The sequence below is a fragment of the Candoia aspera genome, chromosome 12 (assembly GCF_035149785.1).
Source record: "Candoia aspera isolate rCanAsp1 chromosome 12, rCanAsp1.hap2, whole genome shotgun sequence".
Classification (NCBI taxonomy): domain Eukaryota; kingdom Metazoa; phylum Chordata; class Lepidosauria; order Squamata; family Boidae; genus Candoia; species Candoia aspera.
In genome coordinates, this window is record NC_086164.1 from 2,791,455 (window position 1) to 2,807,451 (window position 15,997).

The following is a 15,997-nucleotide window of genomic DNA, read 5'->3' on the forward strand; positions in this document are numbered from 1 at the left end:
AACTCTCTGCACAAAATGAAAAGTCTTCAGATATATTTCTTTATTTAACAATGCTCTTAATTCTTTTTAAATATAGATGTAGCTCATTCTTACAATGGCATTTACAGAATACTTTAAGTAATTGGACAGGGAAGACAGACACCTTCCGCTGCCAAGACAGTTCAGGATAACATCTACATTTTACCTCGGCCTATTTTCAGAGGCGGTCAACAGTCTGTGCAAAGTTTTCAGTTTAGAAGTACAATCCTATATGCATCTACTCAGAAGTAAATCCTAGGGAGACATTTGCCTGCAGCCTAAAACTTTAGATCCAGACTTGCGGCGTAGGTAAAGTGAAGCATGTACCGTTTAGAACCAGGTAGACAAAAGTTAAAAAGATTGGACTGTGCTATACACATGAGGATGGAATCTTTTAAAAATGACCTCCGTTCAGGAAGGCAGGCCTTCCCGCCGTAACTCATCCTCATTTTAAACTTGCAGTATAGTGATTTCAATGGTATTCAATATACAAGGGAAAGGGTGTGAAAATGGGCCATTCAGGAATTCTCTCAAGGAATTCCAGAAGCAGCGTGATCTTCAGCAGACTGGGAAGGAGTGTACAAATGGATATTGCAAGAAGCACAGATGAAAATTACAGCAACGTTTTCAGAGGACCACGTGGAATCTGGGGTTCATAGACAAAATTAGACACCCCCCCCCAAACCAAATGTGACATATAGAGAAAAACAGATCAATGCTAACTTTATACCGACAGAGGTCCTTTTGCATTTATGCACACCATTCACTGCCCTGAGCTGTTGTGAGTAGCTTGGTTACAATAGTTACCCTGTGTTTAGGAATGCTTTGGGAAGTTAAATTTGTAACCATTATCGGTAGACACCAAATTACTTGAGTCTACAAAGAAAAAATTAAAAAAATAATGAAGATGCACCAGAAAATAAATTATGGAAACTCACTTAAAAAGCAGAGGACCTTCTATCCTTGCTCGAATACGAATTCATTCTTAAACAAAGGGCTGAAGCATATAGTCTCACTACTAACGAGGACAATCTTAACACATTTAGTGCAAATGGATACTGAACTCAGTTATGGCACATATGCTCCTCCCATCCCCCTAAAAAGTACTGTGCAAACTTTGCTAGACCCTTCACCAATGTGGAGGAATCCACAGTGAGATGCCTACAATCTGGAGCTGCCAATTGACCAAGTCTGGAGACACAGCCCATGTATGGCAGAGTCTTTCTTAGACTCTTCACAGCAAAAAGAGAGTGACATTTCATTGATCTCAAGGTTCCTGCAAAACCTACTGAAGTTGGCTTATTAGGGCCACTGTTTAGTTGAGACCCACCTGACCTTAGTCAAGTCCAGCCAATCCCAACAAAGGGTGGTTGGAAAAGCAGGAAGCGCACCCTTCAATTTTCTCCAAAGCCATGGAAATAATCAAAGGACGCCCGGGAGACGCTGTGGAGAGGAAGATGAGGTTGCGTCCTTGGGTCAAAACAAAATGGTGCTTTTCCACAGAAGGGAGGGAAGGAAAATGAAAAAGAAGAGGAAAGAATGGCTCCCAATGATGGTCGCAATGAAAGTCGGTGAGGGTGTGATGTTTCGATGATGAAAAGGCAACGTTTCCTTCGAGTCGAGGTCAATCCTGATGACTACAGGGATACGTCCATAGAGTTTCCTCAACAACAGCACATGAGAAGCTTGCAACTGTCTTCTTCTGGAAAGTTTTCCAACTTCCCATCTAGCCTAGAGCCCTGATGTTCTCCCATCCAAGTACTAACCAGGCCTGATCCTGCTTAGCTTCTGAGCCCAGACCAGATCAGCCAAGGGCTGTCACCTGCTTAGGAGGACAGATGACAGAATAAGTCTAATTGCCCTCTCTGTCCCTTGTTACCATTTCAGGCCTCCACTGGAGCATTCACACAGGGCTTGGCCTTAATTCGTTAAATTCAGGGGGAGCTTAATTTCCTCATCCTATCCTGGGCAGCGTCTAAAAAGCAATGGAGAGCAGCATTAAATGTCAGAAGGCACAGATCCCAAGAGCGCATGGCTCCTTGCTGCTAGGTAGTCCTCTTCCATCCCTAGATCCCTAAAGGAATGAATCGTAAACACAGGTATCATTTTGCAGTTGTCAAAAGCCATCAGAAAGGAAATCTTTACCTGTCTCTTTAGCAGACTGCAGACAGGACCTAAATTAAGGCTATTTGCACGTGAGCTTGCAAACGAAAATCTTTAAAGTGCATAGGGAGTGCATCTGAGTGCTTTGCAAGGCCACTGATCAATTTTTTGGGCAACAATGTCCCTCCCTCCCAGCACCTGCAAAATGTTTAGCAAGCAAGCCTGCAAAACGTTGAAACTCAGATCTTCCTCTCTCCAACTAAAATGCAAGTTAGAAAGCTTGTTTGATGTATACTGAGGCAGGCTTTTATGGCCAGTGTCTGTCCAATGGTGATCAGCTTCTGGGCTAATAGGCCGTAGTCTAATTATGTGGTATCCTGACATTTTGCCAGCAAGGGTGGCTGGCATTTTCAACGGCAAAGCGATGTGCTCTGCAGCTGGCTTCTTGGCAGCTCCAGGCCACCAGGCACGAACTGACTGAGCTCTTGTATTCATAACTGAGTTAATCTCTAATTGGACCGTGTCAGTTCTGAAAAGCCAGTTTCTGATCGGTTCTTCGTCCAAGTGGATTTGTAATTGTTCTGTTCTGAAGACATTTCAAAGGAGCTAATTGTTGACTGGTCTGTCTTTGAAAGATACCAGATATGTATCAGGAGGCCAGATAATTAGACCATGGCCTATTATCCTGGATGTTCACAACCACCAGACTTCCTCGACTGTTTAGCATCTTCTTGGAAAAGACATGCAAACCCATTAACTACTCTCAAAGGAAGTTTCCCCCCACTGAAGTAATACCTCCTTAGATGTCTTCTGTCTGGGGTGCGCCTTACCAGTTTGCACCTTACCAACCCTAACCCTTACCGGATTTGACAATGTGGCCCCCAAGCATAGCACAATATAGTCCCATCGATGATTTGATAAAACATTTCAGGTGGGGAAAGAGAAGATGGTAGGCAAGATTTGGCAAAATCAGGTGTTTTTAGGGGCAGTGTTTCTCAACTCTGGCAACTTTAGGATGCGTGGACTTCAACTCCCAGAATTCCCCAGCTAGGGGAATTATAAAGGGGGTACCTTATTCATGCTATTTGTTGTTTGAATACTATTTTCAGGAAGCAGGGGGAAAAACACTGAAATCTCCATATCAGTGAAGAAGAGAAAATAGGAAAATCCTACGTTCGCTAACATGGAGCACAACCTGGGAGCAAACAGAAATCTTTTGTACACCATCAAGAGTTGCAAACGATTACGACACTGTGAAAAACTGAATAAATAAAATAATTTCTCTTAAAGATATAGAAACAATTCAAAATATTTAGAGCAAGTAATCAGGAAGGTCACATAAGCATTCCCATAGAAGGGGAGAGCTGGTCTCTTTCCATAAAATACAAGGCTTGGTTTCTATCACCCACTATTCTTATGATCACCTTTATTTTCCTCCCATGAAAAACTGACACCCCCTTTAGGAATGTGGATGGCCACAACAGCAACCGGGGTGATAAAATACAAGCCTTTTTTTAAAAAAATGCAGACTCGGATTCTTTGAACAGAATCTTAGCAAACCATCTTCATTTTCAGTCTGAACAAGCAAGCATGCGTCTATTCCTCATCACTTGCAGACCAAACACATAAGTCATGCATCCACATTCGACGGAAGGGATCGATTCTCATAGGCACATCTGTTACCCGGGGGCAAGTCACTGATATGGCTTTTTCTGGACTGGACGTTACGTCCTCTCATTCAAGTAGAGTTTCTTCTTTTTTTTTTTCAAGTCTTGCTCAGTTCATTTGTTGTCCTCCAAACCAAACCACGAGAGGAGGAAGAGGACAAGGAAGAAAGAGGAAGAAGAATGAAGAATGGAGAGTATATTCAGAGGAGGAGGAGGGGGGGGTTAATACTATTGCTAAGTGCCAATTTCCTGAAGCGTATTAGGAAGCAGGAGAAGGAGAAGGAGACAAGGAAGGAGAAGAGAAGGAGAAAAAGGAAGAAAGAGTGCCTAATACTATTGCTAAATACTAACTTCCTGGAACATCTTAGATTATCGATCTCTCCCCACCCTCTGCTTTATCTTCGCAAAAGTCAGGATTATTCTAAGCAAGCAAGCAAAGCAGTGCCCACTCCTCCAGACTCCTGCGCATGCCAACACTGAAACAGTTCAGATGAGCAAGTCGCTTGTCATCACAGGAATACCTGTGACTCTGGTACTCCGAAACCTACAGTCCCCGAGGACTATCTGCAGGCTGTTGGAGGGCACCCAGCCTTCTTCACTCCGGTTGAGGTTTTTGACCAACCTTTCAGATAAAGAAAGGACAGGGATGGTAAGGATGAAACAGGCAAGAAAAAGGACTTTGTAGAGCATTCTTTCAACAGTTCCTGGTTGCTTCCACCACTCGTTCTCTTTGGTAGACAAGAAGAAGGGTGTCTGGAGCACCTACCACTGTCCCTCTCCATCTTTGTGCAAGAGCTGAATGACATCCCCGTTCTTCACCAGAAGTTCATCTGAATCTTTCTTCTTGCAATCTGCTAAGGCTTTATATTTTCCTGGAGACTAAAGCATGAACAATAAATAGATGATTTACATCAGAGGTATAATGCTCCACCTTAAAATGTACCATTCTGACTTCAAAACAGGCTCTCCTGAGGGATCCAAAAGTAGGCCAACCATGGTACAGAACACCCCACACCACTGTGACACCCAGAACAACTCTCTTCCAAGTTGGATTATTCCATGGTAGACTCTTTTGCCTAGCTCTGGCTTAGGACAGCCTCCCCCAACCTGTTGCTTTGAAGCTGTGTTGGCCTACAGTTCCCAGTATCCCACCCAGTGTCCTCACTAACCAGTTGGTTGCCATCTTCTTCTTCGGTGTCAGAGCAGGTTGAGAAGTAATGGTGGCTGGACCACTCTTCAAGCCCTTCACAGATTTCTAATGAATGGGACGTGCCTGACCAAGCTGCATGAGAAGGAAATAAATAATCGTCTTGTTTTAAGAAGCCAAGTTACTGAAAGGGTCACCTCCTTCCATGACCTGGTCCATAGGACCAGCTTTAGAGTTTACCAGCCAAAAGAAACCTAGATGGAGCAGGGACTGTTTTGTGGTGGCACCTCAATTTTAGAGTTCCTTCCCAGAAATGGGAAACAAACTCCACCTCCAAAGCCTTTACAGATGGCCCACTTCTTCCTTCCATTTGTTGTGCAACATCTGTCTTTTACCCTTCTCCAGCTTCTTGCATTGTTTCAGCTCTGCCTCTCAATGTGCTAAAAGGGTTGGGGAAACACAGGTTTTGAATTTGGATCCACGTGAAGATGGAAAGGTCATCTGGAAAGGTTCTGATATGTTTGTTAAATTGTGTTTGCTGAGCCATGCTAGAAAAGTATTCTCTTGCCACCCCACGCTACCAGATGCACCATCACACTTCTTTTGCCTTTTGCAATCTTTGCTGTCCTGACTCCCAGGAAACACTCTGAGACAAGGAACTGTTCTCTAATGTTTTATTGCTAATACATAACAGGAATCCTAACAAACTGAACAAGCGTGGGAAAAACCCAGCCATATAAACCCCGCAGGTTAAGGCGGTCCCAATCGGTGCCTCTTGGAATGGCTCACCAATTCCTCAGTGCTACGCATGTGCTTAACAGTCTGGAAGGGAGTCCCCTGCTCGCCATCCTTACTCATGACATTTGCAACCAGAAGCCATGGCAGACCTCCCTACCACCACCCACGGCTGAACACAGGTCCCTAGATGAATGGCCCCCATTTCTCCCTAACCTCCACAAGTCCTCCAAAAAAGCCAAAAATGTCCCCCAAATTTGCATTGCACCTCCTGTTGTAGACTACCCCCTCCGACCAAAGTACCATTCCCAAACCCCCAAAGGTGGTCTGTGGGTGACATAGTTAAAAAAAGAAGGAGAAAGAGAAGAATCCACAGGGATACCTACATCTGCTTGGTTTGTTCTGAACAGAGGAAGCTAAGCACTCCACAGCAATGGGGCTGGTGTGTTCAGAGTCATTCTCCTCTGAACTTACAGAAGCTCTTGGTGGTTTCCTGAAAGCACACAGAACCCATTCAGAAGATCAGAAGAAAGGAGACCAAGTTGAAACATTTGCTTTGCATCTTTTACAGAGATAACTTAATCCATGTTTCCTGGGTCAACAAGGGAATGCAACACAATTAGCCTTTGGATCACGGTTTCTCAACCAGGGTTCCATGGCACCCTTGGGTTCTGCAAGAGGTCACTAGGGGTTCCCCAGGAGATCACAATTTATTTAAAAAATTATTTCAAATTCAGGCAACTTCACATTGAAGAGGTAAGTTTCATTCTTTGTTTTCAGTTTAAGAACACTGTTCATGCTGATCTACAGGCCTACACATGAGACAAATATAATAATTTTGTAACTTCTGGCCTCTATTTGAGCCTGAATGTGCAGGGGAGGCCTGAAAAATATTTCAGGGGTCCCTCCAGAGTCAAAAAGTTGAGAAAGGCTGCTTTGGACTGTGTGCTTTTCCAGATTTTGTGATCCAGGACTCAACTTGAAAATGGAATGAGTCCGCTGTGTGGCAAAACATGCCGATTCTGAAATTTGCCAGGCAAAAATGCATATATATTGAAATCTCTTTTTAATTGGGTGGTGGCATCTCTCATTCACAAATGTTCACTAAACAGGAGAGTATTTCATTCAGAGTAATTTGTGGCCTTTGCATAAGGACATCCTTTTGCAAATGGCACAAATGATGTCATTTGCATCGTTTATGTGAGGGTGTCCCCATGCAGGTATGTCATTCGGGTAATCATGTCCTTAGGCTAAGGACAGTAATCAGTATGGAATATTGGCTTGTTCCATGCTGCGTCCGCTAAACCGACGTCTGATAAAAATTTCATTGCCCTGGAGAAGATGGCATATGAAAATAATGATCTTGCAGGTTGGAATTTTTTTTAAAAAAGTCAGAATGATATGGAAATGGGATGGGATGGATTTAAGAATAAGACATGAATTATCCAAGGGTCGCTTGCTTTTTTTTTTCCTGGCTTACCCATCACTCAACGGAGGAGAAAGCTGAATTGTGTCAGGACACAAAGATGGTACTGGCTTCTCAACTGTGAACATGATACAACATTGCATTAGTCCCGTATCTTTTGTTTACCAAACGTTCACACAGCTAGAAATGGGGAAATTGTCAATATCCAGATCTGGGGAAACAATCCTGGACTAGGTCTTTTGGTTTGATCCAGGAAATAAATCAGATCAAGAGCGTCATAAAAAACTCTCACAATTAATATCTTCCGTTAATGGGTATAGATTTAATTTTTAGCTTTCCAAAAATGGACACCCGTCTGCAGTTCAGACTCTGGAGTAAAAATCGCCCAGGTTTTGTACATTTCTAGAATAGTTTCTGAACTAGGATACCTTACCTTTGATAAGCTGTTGCTGCTTGAACAAGACCTTTCGTATTTCATTTAGCCAGGCCATCTTCAGATCAACTGTTTGAGCCTAACAGAAGATGGTATTATCTAAAATCAAAATGCCTCTTTGGAATCTGGTACCTACCATTCAAAGAACTTGAATTCATCTGTCAAGAGGGGGTGTTTGCACATAGCGATGTGTGTATACCCCCCACCCCCAATCAAGTCACACCAAGGAAATGGTCATGATCTTGCAAACTGTGATGAAAACTGAAACTACCTTATAGGACTTATTTGGCAAAGTTTGATATTATGCCAGCTTTATTTGGGGCCCGTTAATCCTATAGAGGGCCAAGATCTGGCTGGTTCACCTCCAAAAGGTGCACATTTTGTTTCAGTTTCAGAAATTTCAGATGTTTGTCCCTCAATTTCAAAGTTATAGTGATATGGGAGGAAGACTACCTGCACAACATAGACTTCCTCCCGGCCGCTGTACCAGACCTCAAACTTGCGAGGATCCCCTTTAACATTCTCCGTGATTCCGACAGCATTCATCTAAAAGAAGAGGAAGGAAAGAGGAATCCACATGCAGAACTTGAAGGAACAACCTTGCTGCTCCTCACCATCCTGCCGTGACCTTTCCTCCAAACTTCGGCTTTTTTTTTTTTTTTAATTCAAAAGATGTATTGTTTTAAGGCTTCAGTTTCCATTTTGGTGTGTTTCCAGCCTCAAAATGACAGCTTCTGATTTTCAGTAATTACAGCCTTTGGGTGGCTGAAGATAGGTGGGGTTTGGAAGAAGAGTGAAATGAGAGGAAGGTCCACCCACCCAACTCGGGCGATGCTGACCCTCCTCGTATCACTGCCAAGTTCTCCTTCTATTTCTTTCTTTCCTTTTTTTAAGCCAGGACAAGTTGGGAAGATTGAAAACTTGGCTGACTTGCCTAGTTATTCCAGACTGCAGGCTGTCAAAGCACCAGGCTGAGCCATTGGCCAGGGGCAGAGGATGGCTAGATGAGTCACGTCAGGCAAAACTGGCCCTTAAGCTTCCTTTTCAGAGCTGCTTCATTGCATCGCAGCCCTTGAATGTCCCTTTCGAGCCAGATAAACAAGGCTCCCTATAAATACGAATGGCTGTGTTCAGTTTACAGCTCCTATCTGCTTGTGAATGAACACTCTGTACTGTCTGCATGTACAAAACAATACGGGCAGGAGGGCTGGGGCTTTAAACAAATGGGACCATCTGGGGAACCTTCTGTTCCCTCTTTTTCCTCTGCCTTGGACGTAGCTTTCAGCCGCTTTGATAGATGGCCTCAGGAAACCACTGGCCAATCATGACGTTGTTTCTGCAAATGAGGTTTCCAGGCATGGCTGGGCAAATAAATGAGACAATCAGCTGGAGGCCTCTGAAGGAGCTGGCTGGCTTCACCAGATGCAGGGACCAGCAAGGCAGATCCTTTTTCCTGTCCTCTTTCCAAGAAGGGGCTTTCAGGATTCAGTTAACGGATAAACCAGGAAAAACAATGCATTTGAGAGCAAGGCCAGAGCAAGGGAAGGGAATGAAGAAGAAATTAGGAGAAAGGTGAGGTGGGAAGCAAAGGTGCTCCACGCCTTTGCCTCCCACCTTGAAAAGGGGGATGCTGTGCAATCTTTCTGCAAACAGGATTGAATTTCAAAGGTGGCCAAATGCAAAAGGATGCATGTTTAGCATGCCAGCATTGAGAAAAGTGAGAAAGGTTCTAGTCCTCATGAATGGAGAGAAAGGTTAGCGGCAGGTGGAGAACATCTGCCAGGGATGAGCATGGGAAGCACTCATCCAGTTTGCGCAGTTCCCCCGAGAGACGTCTTCCCTGTCCCCCTTGTTGCAAATCAGAGTTCTGCGCCGGTATTGAGCAGAGCACAGTTTACATTTTTTTTTTAAAATCTACATTTCTTCAAAGAGCTGCTCTGTGGTTGATGCTCCCTACCCCACCGCTGAAAATGAAATTGCAACGCGGGAAGCCGCAGCCTTCCGAGCGCTAGTCATTTCCTTACGTTCAAGAAGTGCTTAAAGCTGTAGGACGACCTTTTGTCATGGCTGTCACACTGCTCCTCTCTTTTCTTGCAAAAGACGAGCGCCTTCTCGTAGAGGAAAAGGTGCCGCTGCATCGGCTTGAACCGGGCCAGGTCCTTCATCTTGGTCGGCCCTTTCCGGTGCCCCACCCACACGCTGAAGGAGCCCTGCATCAGCACTTTGCCAAGCGCGCGGAGGTCCCCCTGGGAAGAGAACAGACCCTCGCTTTTCAGTGCTTGAATTGGCCCCGCTGGAAACCACCTTTGGACTGTTTGCTTGAAACGGAAAGAAATGAAACTTTTAATTTCAGGATCTGATGATTAGAATTGTTTATGACCATAGAAATATTGTGAACCAATATTAATTTTAGAGTAAGAGGTTGATGCATCTTATATTTTTATCTGTACCAAAGGAAGTGGGGAGCTATTCTTTTTCTATTCTTTTCTTTCTTTTTCTTTTCTGCACCCTTAATTTTGCTCTCTTTCTGACCTTTCCTTCTCAATTTTTTTTTCCTTCTTTGATATTTTATCTCCTGTTGAAATTTAATGTATCATTATATATTATATATATAATATCTTTTATTATATATATGATTATATATACGTATCTTCTCTCTTATTATTATATTTATATTTATATATGTATTTTCTCTCTCTTATTAGAGAAAAACACTAGAGCCAGTTTGGTCTAGTGGTTAAGGCAACAGGCTAGAAACCAGGAGGCTGTGAGTTCTAGTACCGCCTGAGGCAGGAAAGCCAGCTGGGTGACCTTGGCCAGTCCCTCCCTCTCAGCCCAAGAGCCAATCAGGCATGGTATGAGAGTTCTAGTCCCGCCTTAGGCATGAAGGCCGGCTGGGTGACCTTGGCCAGTCCCTCTCTCTCAGCCCAACTCACTTCACAGGGTTGTTGTTGTGGGGAAAATAGGAGGAGGAAGGAGTATTAGGTATGTTCGCCACCTTGAGTTATTTGCAAAAATAATAAAAGGTGGGATAAATTTTTTAAAAAATAAATATAAATAAATAAACAAATAAAAAGACTTACATCGTAGCCAGTGATGGAAATCTGATGCATGGAGTCATTGACTGACTTGACCAAATCCAGCATGGCAGCTAAGGCCTCTTGCAATTCCTGCACGCCATTGCAGCTCGTGCTGTACTTCAGCAGTTCCTGCAAGTAAAATAATAATAATAATAATAATAATAATAATAATAATAATAATATAGAGTTGGTTAATTCTTTTCCCAAGCAAGGACAATCATCCTGAAAAAAAATTCCCACGGCTATTTCTCAAGGGAGTTTCCTGTAGTTTCAAGAAACAGCTTCCGGACAAGAGAGTCCATCTGGGCTATTGTATTTATTGCATTGAAAAGGTATTTATCTCATGTGCTTACAACTCCAAGCTGTGTACAGTATTAAAGGAGGTCATGTACACTTCGAAAAGAAAATCAGTAGAAAATTAAGAGAGATGAGCCAGAGGCCAAAAGCAGACAAAAGCAGCACTACTGTAACATGCCAAAGTGAACAAACACGTTTTCAGCATGCACCAAATTTGAAGTAAAATGGGCTCCACCTTCTAAATAGGGTGAGATGGTGGATGGTGGGCTTCTTCCTCTTTCTAATTCTTCTAGAGATTGTCCTGCACATCCACCTGTAACTGCTATTCAAAGGAGCAAAAGGAACACGTGAACCCACATTGCAAATTTATCCTAAATACAGTAGGTTGCTCTTCTCAGCCAGGAAAAAAGAAGACTGATAAAGAATGCAAAAGGACCAAGTGGCAATTCCACTTGGGTCCTCCTTTGTTTTCTGAGAGGTCTTTTAGCCACGCTAGTTTTTCCTCCTAGGAAATACATCAGTTCTACCTTGCTGTTCATGGGACAATTTTGGGGCAGGGTGTTTATGTGCTATGAGCCCTCTTTCTCTGCATTCCTGAGCAAAATTCTGGGAGTTGAAGCCACACATCTTCAGGTTGCTAAGGTTGAGGAACACTGCTCCAGGAGGTAGGAAAAAGGTTTTCTTTCCTTTTACAGATCTTAGCCAACAGTCCCCATACCTTGAGAAGCAGCTGGTACTTGGTTAACCTCTGCACCGGTTTGAGCAAGTAGGAATCCAGACTGAGCTTGTGTTCTAGTTTTTTTTGGCACTCCTGCAGAAGAAAAACAACTTATTTTCCATTTAAAACACAGACACCCATCTTCACCTGGATGTCCACCAAATGAGCAGACCGCAGATCCCAGAACTCCTCAATCAGTGGGGCCTCTGCTGACAATTCTGGGATTTAACGTTCTCCTGCATCCAGGTTTGGCATCTGAAGTCTACAACTCTTGAGAAGACCACATTAATACAAAAATTGAGGACATGGGCCTGTTCTGTAAACTCAGGATTAAATAACAGTGTGTACCAAACAGACATTGACCAGCTTCAATGCTTTTCATTCAGTGAGTCCCACCTTAAATCCTTGGCAAGTCTTCCACTTACTTATTTATTCAATTGATATGGCTGCCCATCTTAAACAAGGGACTTTGGGTGGCTCACAATGATAAAGAGACAGACAGACGCTGCCATTAAATTAGGGTTGACTCTTAGAGACCACGTAGATGTTCTCCATGATGATCTGTCCCTAACAATAGTTAACATTGACAACTACATACACCCAGACATACACATAATAAATAAAATAAATAAACCAACAGTTGGCTGCTGAGATAAAAACATCCACCACCATCAAGAAAACTACCTCAATGTGCCCATTTCACAGGCTCCAACGGATGCGCTGACCCCCACACCCAGGAACATAGCCACAACGTCAGGGCCATGCAAACAGCCAATAAGGTTGGGGCCAATCTGATGACCGCAAACTCTTTTCAGCTTAATGACCGGCCATCTCAGGGTGGCCGAGGCATTCCTCATTTGAAATCGCCTGAACTCTTGAGCAACGTGAACCTTCTTCCCCGCAAGACCTTACAGGTGGATGCTGAAATCTTGCACAATCGCACACAAGACTTGGACATTCTTAGGCTCTGGTGAGCTTACTGGTTCCATGCAAGAACAGCCAACTCTCACAAAATGTTATGGTCTCATGAGACTTGGGTCATTTTTAATTAAAACACATCATCGTCATATCATTTCATTTCATGTCATTTCATTTCATGTCATTTCACTTGGGGAGCTGCTGGCATTATTTAGCATGTCCAAAAAACCCTGGAGGATGTGGGCATTTGTTGGCCAATGCCTTCAGCAAACAACAAAATAAGTCAGGTTTACTTTTTCCCCAAATATATTTGAAGCCTTCAACTTCTAAATCCACAGATCAGGGTTTCCTACTCAGTTCTCTCTCTCCCTTATACAAAAAGAAATGCCTTGCAATTAAATGGTCGAGATGTGCATGCAAAATTTTGGAGAGCTGGTTTCCATTTTTTAGAATAGAATAGAATAGAATAGAATAGAATAGAATAGAATAGAATCCTTTATTGGCCAAGTATGATTAGACATACAAGGAACTTGACTTCGGTGGAAGAGCACTCAATATATTTACGTAACATCAAAAATAAACAATAGTAAAGTAATAATAAACATCCATTTCTGTTTTATTGACTATTCTAAAGCCTTTGACTGTGTGGACCATAACAAATTGTGGCAAGTTCTTAGTGGTATGGGGATACCAAGTCATCTTGTCTGCCTCCTGAAGAATCTGTATAATGACCAAGAAGCAACCGTAAGAACAGACCACGGAACAACGGACTGGTTTAAGATTGGGAAAGGAGTACGGCAGGGCTGTATACTCTCACCCTACCTATTCAACTTGTACGCAGAACACATCATGCGACATGGTGGGCTTGAGGAATCCAAGGCTGGGGTTAAAATTGCTGGAAGAAACATTAACAATCTCAGATATGCAGATGATACCACTTTGATGGCTGAAAGCGAAGAGGAACTGAGGAGCCTTATGATGAAGGTGAAAGAAGAAAGTGCAAAAGCTGGCTTGCAGCTAAACCTCAAAAAAACTAAGATTATGGCAACCAGCTTGATTGATAACTGGCAAATAGAGGGAGAAAATGTAGAAGCAGTGAAAGACTTTGTATTCCTAGGTGCAAAGATTACTGCAGATGCTGACTGCAGTCAGGAAATCAGAAGACGCTTAATCCTTGGGAGAAGAGCAATGACAAATCTCGATAAAATAGTTAAGAGCAGAGACATCACACTGACAACAAAGGTCCGCATAGTTAAAGCAATGGTGCTCCCCGTAGTAACATATGGCTGCGAGAGCTGGACCATAAGGAAGGCTGAGAGAAGGAAGATCGATGCTTTTGAACTGTGGTGTTGGAGGAAGATTCTGAGAGTGCCTTGGACTGCAAGAAGATCAAACCAGTCCATCCTCCAGGAAACAAAGCCAGACTGTTCACTGGAGGGAATGATATTAAAGGCAAAACTGAAATACTTTGGCCACATCATGAGAAGACAGGACACCCTGGAGAAGATGCTGATGCTGGGGAGAGTGGAGGGCAAAAGGAAGAGGGGCCGACCAAGGGCAAGGTGGATGGATGATATTCTAGAGGTGACGGACTCGTCCCTGGGGGAGCTGGGGGTGTTGACGACTGACAGGAGGCTCTGGCGTGGGCTGGTCTGTGAAGTCACAAAGAGTCGGAAGCGACTGAACGAATAAACAACAACAACAACGAAGTAATAATGTTATTTACTAAAACTATACGATCAAGAAAGAAAAAAAAGAAGGAAATAATACTACAGCTATTAACTAACACAAGCTCATATTTAAAGGGAGAATTAAGGGACAATATACTGCATCTGTTGTCTAACATGTTCACATTTAACAGAGCATTACCGGTCACATCTTAGCAGTCATGTCTTACCATACATTGTCAATCAAGATCTCAGGGAAGCCACTATAATAAAAACCACAGCTCACAAAACTTAATTCTAACTAAACCCACATTCCCAGCATGTTCAAACATGGAAACCTTTAAGTGTAAAAATGTATTTCCTTTATTGTACCTACTCTAGAAAGGGGAAATACCTGAAAGAAGAGATTCTCGGCATATTGCTGCCAGAGAGATTCTGATCGTGGTTTATTCTGACAGTACTTCTCATACATCTGAAAATCCTCCCGCTGCAGAAGGGACAAAAGATAAAAAAACATAAAAACAAAAATCTCTTTCTAAATTCAAAGACTGCAAGAGAGCTTTCAGAGTTAGACAACTGCAGAAACAGCAGTTGTGTCACTGATCCCTTCCCAGATCTACTGGATTTCCACCCCCGGCGTATGAGGACCCACAATCTCTCTGAAAAAGGTGCTTACAAACCCTTTCCAAGAAACAGTATCCAACTCTCTCTGGCGCTTCAAGGCAACTCTCCAGATGGTGGAGGAAGATACTGCACAACAGGGAAAAGAAGGGAAGAAGCATGGATAATAGGTGTTCCCTGAATTTATTCTGAAGGCAAAGGAAAACTGAAGAATGCAGAATTTCCATGCCAGCTTACTTGTTGTGGAAGTCGTAAATCTCAGGCATGTTTCCAAAGAGATCATCTTTGCAGCTTCTCAAAAGGGGCGGTAAGAGAAAAGCCATGGTAGGGTTATCCATCTCAGCTCGGTACCCCTGCCAACAGCATCACCCAATTTAGCATCAGGCAATCTTAGCAGTGAGTATCATGGGCCAAAATGCAGCATTAGGCACACAGCCTTGTTCAGTGCTGGGTTATCAGGCTTAGTAGCATTTTAATAGTACTTCTTTTAATGCAAAAGTACTTTTCCAGGGGCCTGTCAACTATTCCAAGAGATCTAATTTTCCTTGGCTACGTCAAATACATTAAGTACACATTGATAGCTGGCTTCTTCAGAAACTGACCCATAATCCAGATTGTTCCACCCACGTAGCAAATATCTGAACTGGCTCTCTTTTGAGATGCAGCAAAGCCTTAGCTCACTTAGCAGAGCGGGCTCCTCTCTCTAAAATTCCTGTTCTCTCGCTTGACAGTTTCCAGTATTGGGTAATCAAAATCATCTTGACTTTGGTAACCCAAAGTCAAGTCATCTTTGGAAAAGGACATTAAATCCAAGGAGAATGTAACTCTTCAGCTGCCCAGAAAAACGTCACCTTGAGGATTACTTTGGTTTGCCCAGAGACAAAGCCATGCTAGCTAGAATGTGGAGCCATGCTAGCTGGATCAATGTTCAGCCATCACATTCCATGGAAGCCCAACTTTCTCAAATCCATACATTGAACTAGAAGTTCTGGAGCAGGGAATCTGCTCTACCAATCTTGACTTCCTAGCAAGTAAACATCTACTGTATGCTAAATGTTTGTCCACTTCAAATGTTCCCTTTCAACGTATGGATGAAGATGGGGCGCCCATCAGATTGGACACACTGCTTTAGACCTTTTCCCAAGGTGATTTTAAAAAAGGAAAAAT

General features: G+C 43.1%; 2 protein-coding genes across 5 annotated transcripts in view; one reads left to right on the top strand and one right to left on the bottom strand.

The window, feature by feature from the left end:
* Nucleotides 1-15,997, top strand: part of LOC134504489 (coagulation factor IX-like) — a 164,366-nt gene that overhangs the window by 11,512 nt on the left and 136,857 nt on the right. The gene's annotated exons all lie outside the window — the stretch shown is intronic.
* MCF2 (MCF.2 cell line derived transforming sequence) overlaps nucleotides 21-15,997 on the bottom strand; it is a 44,565-nt gene continuing 28,588 nt past the window's right edge. The window contains exons 17-30 of one of the 4 annotated variants that reach the window (XR_010068650.1): nucleotides 15,068-15,183; nucleotides 14,890-14,959; nucleotides 14,604-14,696; nucleotides 11,625-11,717; nucleotides 10,613-10,738; nucleotides 9,554-9,775; nucleotides 7,983-8,075; nucleotides 7,530-7,608; nucleotides 7,151-7,214; nucleotides 6,057-6,163; nucleotides 4,958-5,070; nucleotides 4,555-4,667; nucleotides 2,977-4,410; nucleotides 21-2,946 (exon numbers count right to left, since the gene is read on the bottom strand). Coding sequence is in view for 3 of the 4 variants with exons in the window: in XM_063313734.1 (XP_063169804.1) it covers nucleotides 1,953-1,993; nucleotides 4,310-4,410; nucleotides 4,555-4,667; nucleotides 4,958-5,070; nucleotides 6,057-6,163; nucleotides 7,151-7,214; nucleotides 7,530-7,608; nucleotides 7,983-8,075; nucleotides 9,554-9,775; nucleotides 10,613-10,738; nucleotides 11,625-11,717; nucleotides 14,604-14,696; nucleotides 14,890-14,959; nucleotides 15,068-15,183 (1,431 nt within the window). In the remaining variant the exon portion in view is untranslated. Of the gene's footprint in view, nucleotides 4,411-4,554; nucleotides 4,668-4,957; nucleotides 5,071-6,056; nucleotides 6,164-7,150; nucleotides 7,215-7,529; nucleotides 7,609-7,982; nucleotides 8,076-9,553; nucleotides 9,776-10,612; nucleotides 10,739-11,624; nucleotides 11,718-14,603; nucleotides 14,697-14,889; nucleotides 14,960-15,067; nucleotides 15,184-15,997 lie in introns of all 4 variants that reach the window. The other 3 variants (XM_063313734.1, XM_063313733.1, XM_063313732.1) reach the window with 3 other exon arrangements.